This window comes from Prunus mume, linkage group LG5 (assembly GCF_029339155.1).
Source record: "Prunus mume cultivar Tortuosa linkage group LG5, ASM2933915v1, whole genome shotgun sequence".
Classification (NCBI taxonomy): Eukaryota; Viridiplantae; Streptophyta; class Magnoliopsida; order Rosales; family Rosaceae; genus Prunus; species Prunus mume.
The window spans coordinates 22375182-22391980 of record NC_142702.1 but is presented as its reverse complement, the minus strand read 5'-3'; the positions used below and the strand labels follow the sequence as shown (position 1 = coordinate 22391980).

The following is a 16799-nucleotide window of genomic DNA, read 5'->3' as shown; positions in this document are numbered from 1 at the left end:
CATCCTGCATGACACGTCAGCACCACCCTCCACCCAAAAGGCACCAGTCAATTTGCACCTGCTGAAGCTAAGGCTTGTAAAGCCTTGCATCATCCTAGAAAGAAACAAAAGTTCTGCATAAACCATCCATCCATCCATCTCTAAGGTCATATGATGTTTCAGGCTTTTCAGTCAGTTTTCTGAGACCCCCAAAGAGTGTTTCTCTGCTTCTTGCATATAATTATGCCATGGAGGCCCTCAATGCAGCAAGCTTGACCCCCCTATCTGTTCTTGGTGACAGAAAAAAAGAACCCAGAAAATTTCCATCACTGCCCACCATTTCCCTACCCAAATTCTCAAATTCCACAAGTCTTAGCACCACCCCACAAGCTTCACAGGAGTCTTCATCTAGGAGCTTTCATGGTGGCCTGTTGCTTTTATCTTCTGTTTTCAATACCGGGTTTGCCAAAGCTTTGACATATGAAGAAGCATTGGGGCAATCTGTGAGTACCTTTACAGGTGGAGACTTGGAAGCAAGTGGGATTCTTGATAATGTTACTGCTTTTGTGACTGAGAACCCTGCAGTTATAGCTGGTGGTTTTGCCATTTTGGCTGTTCCCTTGGTTTTGTCTCAGGTTCTGAAGCCTCCCAAGCCATGGGGTGTTGATACTGCAAGAAGTGCTTATGCAAAATTGGGTGATGATGCCAATGCTCAGTTGCTTGATATCAGATCACCAGCTGAGGTTAGGCAAGTTGGTACACCGGATGTCCGGGGTCTGGGGAAGAAGGCGGTGCCAATTGTTTACAAAGGTGAAGATAAGCCAGGTTTCTTAAAGAAGCTCTCTTTGAAGTTCAAGGAACCAGAAAATACCACATTGTTCGTCCTAGATAAGTAAGATTTAACACCCCAATTCTATAGTTTTTTCTTTCCTCATTTCTTATGAATTACTCATCAATTGCTGAGGGTATTCCAAAAGATACTATCAAATGCCTGCTAGTGTACATTATGCAATTGGTTTATGTAGGCATCACTATTTTTACAGCAAAAGGAAATTTTACATGATAATGTACATTATGCAATTAATTCACACAAACAATTAATTTTGAGAAGGAACAATTTACATGAAGAAGATATTTCACACAATGCAACTCATTTTTCACGTAAAAGACCTTGGTTTTCCTACAATTGCTAGTGCAACAATATCAACTTTGGTTGTGACAAGCAATGCTTCCAGTGGGTGGGGAAAAGGGATGGAATGAAGCTGAACTAAATAACTTCGTATAGTAAATAAATGAGATGGGAAAAGAACTGCTTGTTGACATTCCAATTTTAGTTCTATCATGAACTGGATCCTGATTGTATCGTTGTTTCCTTGACTTCCATTTTAACATGCTTGTGATGTTGTGACTGGATTTTTGTTATTCCAAAAGCCAATATATGAAGCTAATGCTGCTGAATTTCTGATGGAAGCCAGATTTGATGGGAACTCCGAACTGGTTGCAGAGTTGGTCACTGTAAATGGGTTCAAAGCTGCGTATGCCATAAAAGATGGCGCAGAAGGACCCCGGGGATGGGTGGTCTGTCCCATTTACCTTCCACAGTTACTCCTTCTTTCTATGCAAGTCTTAACAAGTTTTAGTACCTTGACACGGATTATAATTTTGCAGAATAGCAGTCTTCCTTGGACACCACCAACAAAATTACTGTCTCTTGATTTTGGCAATTTAGCGGATGCTATTGGTGATGCCGTTGAAGTAATTATCATGATTTTCATTTGTTGTTTGCTATATTTCAATTATAATGCATATGTGGAAATCTATTGCCTTGTTGAACTATACGGTGCCATTTGACCTCTATCTTGTACTTTTCAACAGGGATGTTATTAGTTGAAGACAGATGATAAAAGTTTGATAGCCTTAAAAGTTTAGTAGAAATGCTTAGATAGATAGAAAATGTGGGTGGAAATAAAAAACGAAAAGGCAAAATGAAGTCATAATAGAACACCTGCATGAATTTGAAACATCCACACCACCCCTAGTTCATATTTTCTTAAAAAAGGATCTGTTGATGTCTGCCATTGTTCACTAATTCCCTAGTTAATGATTCTCTTCAAAAGAATTTTGATTCTTTTAGCAGGATTCTTACATAGCTATGTGGTAAATTATGTACAGGAGGGATCAGGTGCCTTGTCTGTTTCCCTTGGGATTGCTGCAGCAACTGGATTGGGTTTATTGGCTTATACTGAGGTTGGGCTGCTATGTCTATTGCATACTGAATTTATCTTTTGATTTGCCTTTTGGTGTGATATGTATCCTTGTAGAAGAGCTTCCAAACTGATTGTTTCACTCTACCTTTCTAGTTAGAAACAATCCTCCAAGTCTTAGGCTCAGCTGCACTAGTTCAGTTTGCGAGCAAGAAACTCCTTTTTGCTGAGGTGAGTCTCCTATTTTATTTTTTATTTTTTTTACTTTCAAGAAGTTATTTGATGGAAGTTTTACTGTGGTTGATAAGAATGTAAATCTTTGAAATAACACATATTACCCAACATTCATCTTCCTGGCTAATACGGCATGTTTCCCCTTAGTTATTTTCAGTCTTACAGTCTGCATCCTTTCAATTTAAATTATACAAATTTATAAATAAACCCAATCCTAGACATGTATTTATAAAAAAACCCAAGCACTATTTAAACATAGAAACACACCCAAAATCAACCCCAAAGTCAACTTTTTGGGTGTGTTTATAAATGGGTTTTGAGTGTGTGTAATGATGGGTTTTGGGTGTGTTTATAAAGTGTTTTGGGTGCTGGGTTTTTTTGTCAAACTCATCATATTGAAGCTGCAAAGCTCATGCATGCATGTTTGTGTTGTATGTATCTCCTTAATCATAGAGAGAAGTTATTGTCTTAAATAAGAATTGAAAACTTAAGGATTAACATTCAACTTCACATCACCTAAGTTGTTTTTTCTCTGATAGGATCGAAAAGCAACTCTACAAGAAGTTGATAAGTTCTTAACCACCAAGGTTGCCCCCAAGGAGCTTGTTGATGACATAAAGGTGTGAGATTATAAATTTGTTTTCAGCATTTTCAACAGATTCTTCAATTAAATGCATCATAGACTAGAGATCTTTTTGTTTTTCCCTTTTCTTTTGACAATTGGAATATACTAAATTCCATTGTCTTTATCAATTTCCTTGAATTTCAGCAAATTGGCACAGCTCTTCTGCCAGTGTCTGTGACTAGCAAAGGTCTTCCTGCACCTGCAGAAGCAACCCCAGAGCTTACTGCTGCTAATGATACTGTACAGAAAGCAGAAGCTGCTGTGGAGCCTAAAGTAGAAGCAGCTGCAGAAGCTGCTCCTGAAATAAATTCAGTACCCAAACCAGAAGTTAAAGCAGAATCACTTCCTGCGATTTCAAAACCACTTTCTCCATTCCCTTATGTAATTCTTCACTTCAGTTGCTATTTGATATATTTTTTAATTTTATCAAGCCTCATGATGATTGAATATTTTGTGGAAGACTTGACCAAATCTTGATTCTTTTGTGTACTTATGGTTGCAGTATCCCGATTTCAAGCCTCCAGCTTCTCCCCGCCCATCCCAGCCCTAGAGACATATCTCAAAGCAGCAAGCTGTTTATCTAGGAATCTTCAGAGCTACACAATTAGTTGTGCAACTTATGCTCCTGTTGCTGTGTTACATGAAGTTTTGGAGGCTACATTTCTCTGAAGATATAGAACACTCATGAGTTGGATAAAATAGTTTTCCATAAGTAGCCCTCTTCTTGCGTTTATTTTACTGCTTAAATACACTATTTGTAAAATCAGGTGGATATTTGTAGTTTTCCATAAGTAGCCCTCTTCATGTATTAGCTCTGTTTGGATCCTCCATAAATAGTATCTCTGAAGAGTTTTTGGAACAGGCATAATATATGACTTTGATTGCTTGCCTAGTAAGAGCAACTACTAGAAATAAAAAAGTAAAAACAATAATACAAATTTATAAATAAACCCAATCCTAGACATGTATTTATAAAAAAACCCAAGCACTATTTAAATATAGAAACATACCCAAAATCAACCCCTAAGTCAACTTTTTGGGTGTGTTTATAAATGAGTTTTGAGTGTGTGTAATGATGGGTTTTGGGTGTGTTTATATGTTTAAATAGTGCTTGAGTTTTTTTATAATTTCAACCTTCATTTTGGGTGTTTTAGTGAAACTCCCAAATAATAATTAAAACAATGTTTTTTTAGTACAAGCGATTTGGGGGAGGGGGTTTCGAATCTCTGCGCACAGAGGTGGAGATAGAACAGAACTTTACCTCATTGGGTTGTTTTTTCGGTGACTGAAGCAAACCGGTTTTATTCTTGAGAGAGTAGCAAAACTTGTCGAAAATTTCTTCGCCTTTCTTTAAATTTTAAAATTAAGTGCAAAGGTGGACTCACTGCAACTTATTGAAATTTAAGTGTAGGGAGAGTAAACAATTTGGTTTAAGAAACGAGGGGAAATTTACAAGTTTTTTTTTTTCCTTTATTTCCAAGGGAAAATAATTGGACTATTGCATTGGTGCCTCGAAAAAACTGGCCGTCGTCAACTTTTCACATTTAAGAAAAATTATTACCGTTGGACTCCTGATGTTTTCAGTTTTCTTTTTATTTATTTATTTAATATATTTTCTTTTGCAGTTTACCATCCCCGTTGTAAACTTGTCACACATGATACCGTTGGAGATCATTTTGCTGAGGTGGCAATCCAATTTTGTTTTGTTTTTTTGATTTTGACCTATGCCTCAACGACAGCAAAACGTCACCGTTTCTAGTGATGCACTGCATTCTCAAACGGACGCGAAATCAAAATGCAATCGAGCGGGAAGTATTTTTATTTTCACTTAATTACTAAAATCAGAAATGTTTTAATTTCTATTTCGCAGTTGCTAAGTTGGTAGGTGCAGAGCAGATGATGCCTCTGAGGCTCTTACTCTGAGTCTGAGAGAGCTTCAACAAATAGAAAACTGACTTTTGCTCTGAAAAAAAAGCTGTCTTCTCTTTAGTTTGGCTTTCCCTCTCTTTCTTTCTGTGCTTCAAACTCCGCGCTCCAGAAATCAATGGCGAGAGTCAAACATACAGCTAACCGGAAAGACAATAAATCTTCTCGCAACCAACCTGGTCTCTCTCTCTCTCTCTCTCTCGTTTATATGCTTTTGTAATTTGTTTGTATGCCTTGAGGATTATGATTTATGCGTTTCACAAACCCTAATTTTCTCAGTCTTGATCTACAGGCGGACGCTCACCGGCGGCATCACCTGCAACACAACCGGTACTCTCTCTCTCTCTTTCTCGTTAATTTCGGCTGTTGTTTTTCATGTGTTTGGTTACTTGGAAAAGTTGGGAAAGAGGAGTGCGAGGAGGGGAATCGGGGAAATTGGTTTGGGAATGATTAAATTTCTTTACCTGCATTTACTTATTTGCCGAACGGAGCTTAGTGTTGGGTGCTAATTCTCCGGTTTGTTTGTTTGTAATTTTTTTTTTTTTTTTTTGCACTTTAATGATATTTGGTGGAACAAATTACTAGTCTATTCATTTTTTCTGTTTGGTTGCTATGGAAACATTGGTTAGTAGAAACTATGTAAATAAGAAAGGAAAAGCATTCAAGCAAGGTGCATATGGTTTATGTCTATTATATCATTGATTTTTTTTTTAATTAAAAAAAAAATTCTATAGCATTTAAGCCATTGACAAAACTTAGTATTCTATTTTTGGTTTATGTCTATTCTTTTATCTCATTTCTTATTATTTGAATAAAGTCAATAGTTGACCTACTCGAGTTAAAATCATATTTGAGGGGAGTGTTTGAATATGAATCTATAGTTAGTCTATATCATAGTTTTAGCTCTTGAATGTAGTGGTAAACCAACAAAACTTATCACTTATCTGTAATCTGGTGACGAAAGTTTTATATTTATAATTTTGACATTCCTTATTGGCTTATTTTACTTTTATATTTTTAATAAATTGAAGGAACCTTCTGGAAGAACGCAGAGATCAGAGAGGAACAGCCCGACAAGTACATATGCTTTCCTTATTTTATCTGTTTTTAGATTTGTTTGTTGTGGACAATGGAGGTGGTGAGGGTAATGGAAATAAGTTGATTTTGAATGATTGTTGTTGTTACATCTATAGCTCCAGGAACACAGAAGAAGAAGCGACCTCAGAGGAATGCTCCCACAAGTAAATATATATATTTTGCATATTTATTTATCTGTTTCTCTATTTGTTTGATGCTGATAATTGTGGTGGTAATGATAGTAGTGAAAATAAGTTGATTGTGAACGATTATTTGTTGTTGCATCTATAGCTCCAGAAACGCAGAGGAAGAAGCGGCGTTTCAGGCCAGGAACAGTGGCTCTTCGGGAGATTCGTCACTTCCAGAAGACATGTTCGTTGCTTATCCCAGCTGCTCCTTTCATCAGAGCTGTGAGTCCTTATCCCGCTGATTGATGTATATACGCACAGGGGCTTGTGCAAATAGGTACATGAGGCCCACACAAAAGGACATGAACATTTAGATAAGAAATGTTAGGTAGTGTTAGTGCTAGGAGTTAAATGCTGAGTCAGCTAGTTTTGGCAATTATCTGTTTGCACAATCAGAGAACTTTTTATTTGTTGGCATGGAAACTCAGTTTTGTGTTTTCAATTTATTCATGATGTTTGTGTACTTGCAGATTTAACAAATTCTGTTCTCCTTCTGATGTCGATTTGATTTTCTCATTTTAGTTTGTATAAACAAGTTGAACTTTACATCTTTGCAATCTCAGAGTTAAGTAAGCCTTGTTAGTCAGGCTAACACTGGATTGTGCAAAAGAATATGCTTTCTTTCTTTGTTAACTTTGTGTAGGTTGATATGATCTATTAAATTTGATGGACTAATTATGCTAGTGAGGTTTGATCACACAATGCTGACAATTTTGTCACTAATTTTAGGTAAGAGAGGTCTCCAACAATCTGTCTCATGGTTCTATACGTTGGACACCTGATGCTTTATTGGCAATTCAAGAGGTGAATAAATATTTTAATTTTATTTGAATGGCAAGTGAATGTGGTTGCATGTAACAGGATAACCATGCAAAGGCTACTTGTCTTACCCCCTTCCTCTTTTCAATCTGTTTAATAAACTAGTAAATGTCTGCATTCCAATTTCAGTAAGTCCTAGCATCATTTTGTTTATCTATCATCTTGTTTATCCAATTTGAGACTCGATGAGTGATGCTATGCCATAGGTACCATAAGCATCATGGAAGTGCATTGTATACTTCCTTCCAATTTTCTGTTTATTGTATGCTTTGATTACACAATGGCATTACTGCCAACCCAAGATTCTTAAGGCCTTACTCATTCTGTTGAAACTAGAACACTGTTCTTGATAACAATCTATAGTTTCTTGTTTACTACCACTATTGTTCTACTCAACAAATCAAGCCTATCCAACAAACTGCTTGGATTTGGTTGCAGGAATTTCTTTTCATTATCCCAAGCATACCATGTAACCATAGGCCACTATAGCAATCCTTTGTGCAAGCCATTCAAGTACTTACTATAAATTATTAGAAGACAAATTAATCATGTTCATGCTTATTGGTATTTTCTTCTTTTGTAGGCAGCAGAGGATCATTTAGTTCATCTGTTTGAAGATTCCATGCTCTGTGCAATTCATGCAAAGCGTGTCACTCTTAGTAAGTAAATTTGAAATTTGTGTAATTAATTGATGTTTTCCTTCAAAGGACAGATTATATTCAATTTAATGAATCTTTGGTATTAGAGGAGCTTCCTTAAATGAAAGATGATTTAGCATTTCAAATGCCTGTTTCAGCAGCACTAATCTCTTTTGGGACCATGATTTTAAATACTATACTTATGGAAAATGAGTTTTGATGCACTCAAAAGGGATGTGCAGTACTACTTTCTGTATCATTTGATTAACCATCCAATAAGCTGTTGTAATTGCCCTAAATGTGTCAAACCTTTATCAGTTGGCACTGTTACATCTTCTACTTTGAGTTTCAGCCAGTCTTTGACGGTTGTACCATTACATTGCACACAATATTGTAACAAACCTGTTTCATTTGCTTTTGTTTCCTCAGTGAAGAAGGATTTCGAGCTGGCTCGTCGAATTGGAGGTATAGGGAGGCAGTGGTGAGAGCATCACGACCTCAACCGACACCATAATCACTGATCATAACAATTTTAAAAACAATGGGCATTTGTTCTCTGGTAGTAGCCAATTTTATTTTTGTTGTTGTAATTTCTTAGAACTAGGAAGTAGGCAGCAAACTCGACTCATAGTACTGTAGTTATGTATACTGTCACCGAAAGAAAAAACAAAAGTTGAAATAATCTGTTTCCCAAGAATCATCCTGTATGTCAGATTTCGATCAATAGGACGTATTATTGCAATTGTCGCTGGATCATTAGACTCTAAACCATTTGTTTGTTTGGCTCTTTGACTTTAAGTTTGATTGAAATTCAACTTCCCGTTGTGTAGTTTATTTTTGGGTTGGCTATTGTAAACTACACTATTTTAAAAGCACTTTTGGGTTAATAATCAAATCAAATGGAATTTTACAGTTATGCCATCCATGTAATTACATAAAAACCAAACCCTTTCAGAAACAGTTTTCTTCAGAAAATACTTGGTAGACGCAAAAGAATCAAAAGGTAGAGAGAGAGAGAGAGAGAGAGAGAGAGAGAGAGAGAGTCCAGAAAGTTCTAGAAGTCTTGGGCACGAAGAAACAACCTTGACTTCCCGCTGGCGCGCTCCAATCCCTAAACTGTTTTAACTCCCACCCGTTCCTATAAATACCACCTACCTCTCATCCCATCTCTCCCCCCTCAAATTCCCGAAAATCACAGAAAGCTTACAGAGCAACCAAACAACAACAAAAAATCTCAATTTTCTCACTAGGATTTCTAGGGTTTGTTCGTCGTTGGTTTTCAGATTCTCAAGGTACGTCTTCTACTGCATGCTCATTGATTATGCTTGTGATCTGCGTAAGAATTGTATATAATTTTAGTATGTAAACCTTTGTTACCTTATTAAAGATTGTAGTTAGAATTAATGTATATTTGAATTTTAGGCCTCTGTTTTGGTTTTTTGTTGTAATCTGTGGAAGAAAATCAAATCTAAGTTTTGGCCTCTAAGGTTTCTTATTCTTACGAACTGTTCTACTATACAGATGCAGATCTTTGGGTTGACACTTACAGGGAAGACCATTCCTCTTGAAGTTGAGAGCTACGACACCGTAGACAATGTCAAAGCCCTTATTAGGGACAAGGAAGGGATACCACCTGAGCAGCAGAGTCTTATCTTTTCTGGGAAGAAACTTGAGGATGGTAGGACCCTGGCAGAATATGACATCCAGAAAGAATCCACTCTGCATTTGATTCTGCGTTTAAGGGGTGGCATGCAGGTATTTGTGAAAACCCTTACTGGCAAGACTGTCACCCTTGAGGTGGAGAGCTCGGACACTATTGATATTGTCAAGACTAAGATACAGGATAAGGAGGGGATTCCGCCTGACCAGCAGAGGCTTATATTTGCTGGAAAGCAGTTGGAAGATGGTAAGACTTTGGCCGATTACAAATTCCAGAAGGAATCTACTTTGCACCTTGTTCTTCGATTAAGGGGTGGGATGCAAATATTTGTTAAGACGCTGACCGGAAAGACTATCACTCTTGAGGTGGAGGGTTCGGATACCATAGACAATGTCAAGGCAAAGATTCAAGACAAAGAGGGAATTCCACCAGACCAGCAGAGGCTTATATTTGCTAGAAAGCAGTTGGAAGACGGTAGGACTTCGGCTGATTATAACCTTCAGAAAGAATCTACTTTGCACCTTGTTCTTTGATTGCGGGGTGGGATGCAAATATTTGTCAAGACTTTGGCTGGAAAGACTATCACTCTGGAGGTGGAGGGGTTCGGTTACCATAGACAATGTCAAGGCAAAGATTCAAGACAAGGAAGGGATCCCACCTGACCAACAAAGGCTTATTTTTGCAGGAAAGCAGCTTGAGGATGGCAGGACTTCGGCAGATTATAACATTCAGAGGGAATCTACTTTGCATCTTGTTCTTCGATTGCGGGGTGGGATGCAAATATTTGTCAAGACTTTGACTGGAAAGACATCACCCTGGAGGTGGAGGGTTCGGATACCATAGACAATGTCAAGGCAAAGATTCAAGACAAGGAAGGGATCCCACCTGACCAACAAAGGCTTATTTTTGCAGGAAAGCAGCTTGAGGATGGCAGGACTTTGGCAGAATATAATATCCAGAAGGAATCTACTTTGCATCTTGTTCTTCGATTAAGGGGTGGGATGCAAATATTTGTCAAGACTTTGACTGGAAAGACTATCACTCTGGAGGTGGAGAGTTCGGATACCATAGACAATGTCAAGGCGAAGATTCAAGATAAAGAAGGAATCCCTGCTGACCAGCAGAGGCTTATTTTTGCTGGAAAGCAGCTAGAGGATGGTAGGACCCTTGCTGATTATAACATCCAGAAGGAATCCACCTTGCATCTTGTTCTCCGTTTGCGAGGTGGTATGCAGATCTTTGTGAAGACCTTGACGGGCAAGACCATCACTCTTGATGTGGAGAGCTCTGATACCATAGACAATGTGAAGGCAAAAATTCAAGACAAGGAAGGGATCCCACCTGACCAATGTTGAACAGAAAAAATTCACAAAAAAATTGAAACGTGGGAATGGATAAGTCCCACAATTTTTATACCCGTTATTTGTCACCTCTAGCAAGCAACAAATTGAGGGTAGAGATAAAGCTTAACAGCCATCTACAAGAAAGGAGTTTTGGAAAAAGTATGGGGTCTAAACCAATGAAAACTCTTAAGAAAGGTTAGTGGCTCCTATTTTTGGGGGAGCTGATTAGTCAGTTTTCAAATGAAACATCCTACACTAAAAAGGTCTCTAACTTATAAAAGGGGCAGCCGGCAGGCTGTGGGGGGGGGGGGACACTCTACAAAAATAAAGGAGGAGGCTTCAAAGAAGAGAAGAAAAGCTTGCAAAGCCACAAAGGCAAAGAAGCACGGCCGAAAGGCTGGAGGGAAAAAAAGACAGAAGCAATCAAAGAAGCATCTGCAACAAAGCTTCTCTCTTGAAGTCCTCCATGTTGGGTGGCAACCCGCAAATCAAACAAATGGATGGCAACCCACAAATTGATAATGCTCTGCCGAGCGAATCTCCATACTCTGCTGAGCAAATCTTCATGCTCTGCAGAGCGAACCTCCATGCTTGGGTACAAAACCCATAAACTAAATCCATTTTGAGTGTCAAACTCATAAACTGAACTCTCTTGGAAGATCCTCTTGTCCTGTGTTTGTTGGGCACCCAGTCACAACAAACAAGGAAAAAAAATAAAGGAGGAAAGCAGCCCCGTTTTGGGAAGAGGGTTTGGTGTTGTTTGAATACAGGCGCAACCAATGGCGGAGCCAGGAATCGAAACACAAGGGGTCTTAGTGTAAAAGTCCCAAAAAAAAAAAATTAGGATGGAATCAACATATATATTCTACATATGCAAAAAAATGAAAATAAAAACTCACATTGTTACTGGAAATTAGTGCGATAAACATCTCTAAGAATTTCATACTTCACTTATGCACTAAACACATAAACTTGAGACATCATTTTATTCGAGATCACATAGAAAAGGGAGGGAGTAGAGAGGAGATTATGTAGTTACCCTAAATTCCTTAATTAAACTGCTGCCTAAGTTTTAATTTAAAAAAAAAAAATAGAATGGCATGCACAGTGAGGCGCAAGAGTGGCGAAGTTGCAGCTTCGGATAGATATTAAAGTGTAAATTTTGTTATTACTGGGGGCAAGAATGCTTTGTGATGGTCCAGAGGCCAATAGATAGCAATTTGCCATTTTGCTTTGACTTCAATTATAGTGTCTCATAGGCGGACCCAGAATATTTTTAGCGGAGGTGCAATACTGACTAAGTATGAAAAATGGTTTTTCGGAATAATCATTTTCTCAAGATAATTTTTGGCTGCTTTTATTCTCTACACATCAAATAAGAAAACTTGATTTTATGGGATTTTAGTATGAAGTATATATTGACTTAATGAGCCATCATTTTTAGCCTAAATCATACTTTTCACTAAAACCGAATTTTCATATTTTGATTTGGTGAGAATTTGATTTTCTAGTATTTTTATTTGAATCTAAATGGGGGGTACTTCCTTATTTACATTGTAAACTTTGAAAATGGAAATAAGAACAGATTGGAGAAGCAGTAACAAAAGAAAATTGGGGGTTTTGGAATGGAGGAATCGGATTTGTGGATAAGGAGAGGCTGGAGGATACGCTGGTCATTATCTTTTTCTTTAGACTGGCCCAAAACGACGTCGTTTGGCGGATCATTTAAAAACAATTCCCTAGGCCAAAACGACGTCGTTTTGCCCAGGTTGTTTTTAAAAAGACACGCGCCACCAGCCTCCTTCTTCTTCAACCTTTCAAACTCTTCCTTCTTCTTTCAGGCATTTCGTCGACCACGTGGTGTGCAGCTCCAAAAGGTCGCATAAGCAGCTCCAAGGGACCTCTAAACTTATTTTCATGGCTTCCAAGAGGTCGTGCGACCTCATTGACCCCACTGTGGCTCCACCTCTGGGCGCAACATACTAAGAAAAACAGGTAGACGAAGAACAGCCACGCTTGTTGGAGGAACGCTTGGTGTGAGCAATTAAAAAAAAAGATAGATAGACTTGCAGCCACCTTTTGAATTATTGGCTTGGTGTTGCATATAGCAGCAACAAACAAAAAAATGACAGCCACCTAGAAAAGCAGAAGAAGAACAGCAACGAACAAAAAAGAAGAAAAAAAGGCTAGCCACCAAAAAAAAAAAAAAAAAAAAAGAGGAAAGAAAGTGGCTGTAAAGGATTGTTCAAAATAGAATAATGGGCTGTCTAAAAGAATTGTCTATTAACTTTCAAAAGCCAATAGTAATTAATGGGTAATCCAAATAATTACTTATTAAATTTACAGAGGCCCAAATTATCTATTATATAGTTCACGGATCAATTTTAAAAATCCTCATAGTCATATTTGGGTCCAAGTGCAAATGTCAATTTTAGAAAATTAGTGAGTTACTCAAAATTGCTCATTATTTTTCTTGAACATTGACATAACTAAAATGGTACAAAACCATCCAATTTTTCTCATAAATTATCTACCCATGCAAATTTCATTGAGATTAATTTCAAATATCTCAAACACAAATTCTCAATTAGTGGGTTACACTTACCCATTAATTTTCAATTTTTCTCATGGGTCATCTACCCATGCAAATTTCATTGAGATTAAATTCAAATATCTCAAACAGAAATTCTCAATTAGTGGGCTACACTTACTTATTAATTTCCAAATTTTGGAACTACATTGGTTTGATCTCGTCAAAGGTACGTAGACAGTCTAGCATTTCATTAGACGCAACCACAACCAAATTTGAATCCATTGTTTTATCCTAACCAAATTCGTCCAAACACTTTCCCAAATGCAAATGTCAATTGTAGAGAATTAATGGGTTCATCAAAATTACTCGTTATTTTTCTGGGACATTAACAATAAGGAGAATGATATAAAACCATCCAATTTTTTCCCATGGGTCATCTACCCATGCAAATTTTATTGAGATTAATTTCAAATTTCTCAAACACAAATTCTCAATTAGTGGGCTACACTCATCCATTAATTTCCAATTTTCCTCATGGGTCATCTAACTATGAAAATTCCAATGAGATTAAATTCAAATATTTCAAACACAAATTCTCAATTAGTGGGCTACACTCATCTATTAATTTCCAATTTTTCTCATGGGTCATCTAACTATGAAAATTCCAATGAGATTAAATTAAAATATCTCAAACACAAATTCTTAATTAGTGGGCCACACTTACCCATTAATCTCCAATTTTTCCCATAGGTAATCCCCAAATTGTCTCAAAGACACAAATTCTAAATTATTGGACCACACTTACCCATTAATTTCTAGTTTTTCACATAGGTTATCTACCTATAAAAATTTTCAAATCGTCTCAAAGACACAAATTCTAAATTATTGGGCCAAACTTAGCCATTGATTTCCAAATTTTGGATCTACGTCGGTTTGATCTCATCAAGGGTACGTAGACAGTCTAGCATCCCAATAGACGCAACCGCAACCAAATTCTCGCCAATCAAATCTCCACACAAATCAATTAAGAACTACGTTGGTTTGATCCCTTTAAGAGGGTACGTAGGCAATCTAGATGCAATCATCCCAAACACAATTCCATATCGAATCCCTGGTTCATTCAACTAAATTCACTCAAACACTCCTCAATCAAATTCATTCAAATTCCTCCTTTTGCGATGAGTCATTTATTCGTTGCAAACCTTTGAACTACGAGTGGCTTGATTCCTGCGAGGGATGCCTACGTAGGCATCCTGAGGTTGGACTTGTGAATAGTTGCAAAACCAAACACACACATTCTGTTTCTTTATGATGGAATCAAAGGGTGTTTCCATGGAGCAAGGGATTGTAATTAAGAGACTTGCGTCTCGAATGGGTCGAACCTAAAATAATAAAACCCCATGAATTAATTAGTGGTGGTGAAATTATGTTGGGAGATTCACATTTTCCTTCAACAACCAACAAAGGCTTATTTTTGCAGGAAAGCAGCTTGAGGATGGCAGGACTTTGGTAGATTATAATATCCAGAAGGAATCTACTTTGCATCTTTTCCTTCGCCTTTGTGGTGGAATGCAGATTTTTGTTAAAACTCTGACTGGGAAGACAATCACTCTTGATGTTGAGGGTTCCGATACAATAGCTAAAATCCAAGACAAAGAGGGTATCCTTCCGGATCAGCAGAGGCTCATTTTTGCTGGGAAGTAACTCAAGGACGGACGTACCCTGGTTGATTATAACATCCAGAAAGAGTCTACCCTGCACCTAGTGCTTTGTCTTCGTGGGGGTGATGTATAAGATCAGATGATATCTGCTACTAGCTAGTTATAATGTGGTTTAGAACTTTTTTCTTCCTTCTTTTTCCTTTTAGTGGAATGGGGTGTAGAACTCTACTTACACCTTTTTGGTAGTGATTTAGGGTTGGAATTTGGTAGACTATTATGTTTGAATGAAAGCTTAGTATGACTTTGATTTGGTATTATATGTTACTTTGATTGTTGGGTTATTTGGTTGCCTTGTTATGCTGGGCTAAAAAGTTCCAACTATCATATCTTGGGCAGTTTCATGAGGCCTAAGTTTAGGTTCAATTTGTCCAAGTATAGACAGGCTGTAATAGCTTGACATCATATTGAAGTTGGAACATAACTTTAAAAATGGGTGAAATAGGTTTTGTGTATGCAAAGTAACCCAGCTATGTGTTTTGAAGGCAAAAATTCTTAGAGCTATATATAAGATTTTGGTTCATTTGGTATAGAATTTTGAGATGGGGAAAGCATCAAGGTAACCATAGATTCAGAGTTGAATCAGTATTTAATATTCTGTAATCATTTAGGTGAGACTAGCTGGTTTTCTTCTGTTCAATTCAAACCGAGCTCCCACCGTGTACTTCTTCCATATGTTACAAATAGGCAGGGATTTCCATGCATGTGATGTATGATTGAAGCATTATTTTCATCCGGGTTTTCTTCGATGGATCGATAGACCCTTAGAAAGCCGTTTGGTCAACCAGATCCTTCCACAACAAACTTCTCTATAATAGTGACTGGTTTTTTTTATTTCCTTGATGAACATATATAGGCAACAACATGAGGTGTTATGCAGGAATTCTAGTGTCTGCATAGTTCTTGCAAACCAGCCCTTAACAAAACATTCCAAAATTCCGACACCGCCAAACAAGCACGAGATTTCTTGGGTCAGTAGGTAGGCCTATTCTGATTTCTTCTCCTCATCCTTCTCATTGGCTAGCCCCATTTCTTCTTATGTTAAGATTAATACTGACGGTTCTTGGGAATCTGGTTCTGCTATGGCTAGAGTTGGAGTCATTATTCGGAAGATTGCTGGTTCTTGTATTGGGGGTCTTGCTGCTCAGGTGCGTGCCCAATCTCCACTTATGGCTGAAGTATTGGCCCTGAAACATGGTCTATTGAGAGCTAAAGAGTTGAATTTGGTTAATGTTGTGGTGGAATCTGATTCCCAAGTGGCTATTAATTTTGTTCAGAGGGATGTTTCTTCCTCTAATTGGGAGTTGTATCCTATCCTTAAGGATATTAGGTTTCTTAAAGCCTATTTCACAGATCTGAATTGGGCATGGGTGCCCCGTGAAGCGAACTGGTCTGCGGATGCCGTTGCCTCGCTTGCCAGGAAGGGGATGTGCTTGGAGTCGTGGCTTGTGCGACCTCCATCCTCTCTAGTTCATATTTTATCTCGGGATGGTCTTCCTTGCCCTCCGCCTGGTGCTTAATGTTTTGTTGTGTGGTTTTTCGTTTGTTTTGTTCTTTTGGCTTGTTTTTAGTTCTTTGGTTTGGCGTGTCTATTCTGTTGGTTTGGTTGGGTTTCCCTTTGGGCCTTTGCCGGTTGGCTTTTATGATATCTTTGTTGACCCAAAAAAAAAAAAGAAGCCAGCCCTTAACAATTACTGCTTGTAATTGTATTGCAGCAATGAGATAATAAATCCATGTGCCAAGTTTCAACTAACGAGCTTGTCTTTAACTTTGCTGCTTGTCTGCTTTGTAATTAGTATGTCTCAACCATTTTGGCTGCCATATATGGACAAGGTCCACAAGGATGGGTAAACCC

At 37.8% G+C, this 16799-nt stretch overlaps 2 protein-coding genes and 1 pseudogene across 2 annotated transcripts; all 3 read left to right on the top strand.

Annotated features, from left to right (window-relative positions):
- The first annotated feature begins 62 nt into the window (after window positions 1-62).
- On the top strand, window positions 63-3910 carry TROL (thylakoid rhodanese-like protein). Its single transcript, XM_008234981.2, has 8 exons — window positions 63-871; window positions 1455-1557; window positions 1648-1734; window positions 2152-2226; window positions 2340-2414; window positions 2957-3037; window positions 3187-3423; window positions 3545-3910. The coding sequence occupies exons 1-8, from the start codon at window positions 228-230 to the stop codon at window positions 3590-3592; spliced, it is 1350 nt and encodes a 449-aa protein (XP_008233203.2). The 5' UTR covers window positions 63-227; the 3' UTR covers window positions 3593-3910.
- Window positions 3911-4902: 992 nt separating this feature from the next.
- HTR12 (Histone superfamily protein) lies at window positions 4903-8443 on the top strand. Its single transcript, XM_008234980.2, has 8 exons — window positions 4903-5147; window positions 5261-5298; window positions 6000-6045; window positions 6162-6209; window positions 6337-6455; window positions 6963-7037; window positions 7636-7711; window positions 8120-8443. The coding sequence occupies exons 1-8, from the start codon at window positions 5087-5089 to the stop codon at window positions 8173-8175; spliced, it is 519 nt and encodes a 172-aa protein (XP_008233202.1). The 5' UTR covers window positions 4903-5086; the 3' UTR covers window positions 8176-8443.
- A 768-nt stretch (window positions 8444-9211) lies between these two features.
- LOC103332254 (polyubiquitin-like) lies at window positions 9212-15166 on the top strand (annotated as a pseudogene).
- The last annotated feature ends 1633 nt before the right edge of the window (window positions 15167-16799 follow it).

Excerpts from the sequence above, each read along its gene's own strand:
- TROL (XM_008234981.2), top strand. The coding sequence starts at position 228 with ATGGAGGCCCTCAATGCAGCAAGCTTGACCCCCCTATCTGTTCTTGGT. Across the intron at positions 1,735-2,151 it reads CTATTGGTGATGCCGTTGAA|GAGGGATCAGGTGCCTTGTC; the intron begins GTAATTATCATG and ends AATTATGTACAG. Across the intron at positions 2,415-2,956 it reads AGAAACTCCTTTTTGCTGAG|GATCGAAAAGCAACTCTACA; the intron begins GTGAGTCTCCTA and ends TTTCTCTGATAG.
- HTR12 (XM_008234980.2), top strand. The coding sequence starts at position 5,087 with ATGGCGAGAGTCAAACATACAGCTAACCGGAAAGACAATAAATCTTCT. Across the intron at positions 5,148-5,260 it reads ATCTTCTCGCAACCAACCTG|GCGGACGCTCACCGGCGGCA; the intron begins GTCTCTCTCTCT and ends CTTGATCTACAG. Across the intron at positions 5,299-5,999 it reads CATCACCTGCAACACAACCG|GAACCTTCTGGAAGAACGCA; the intron begins GTACTCTCTCTC and ends AATAAATTGAAG.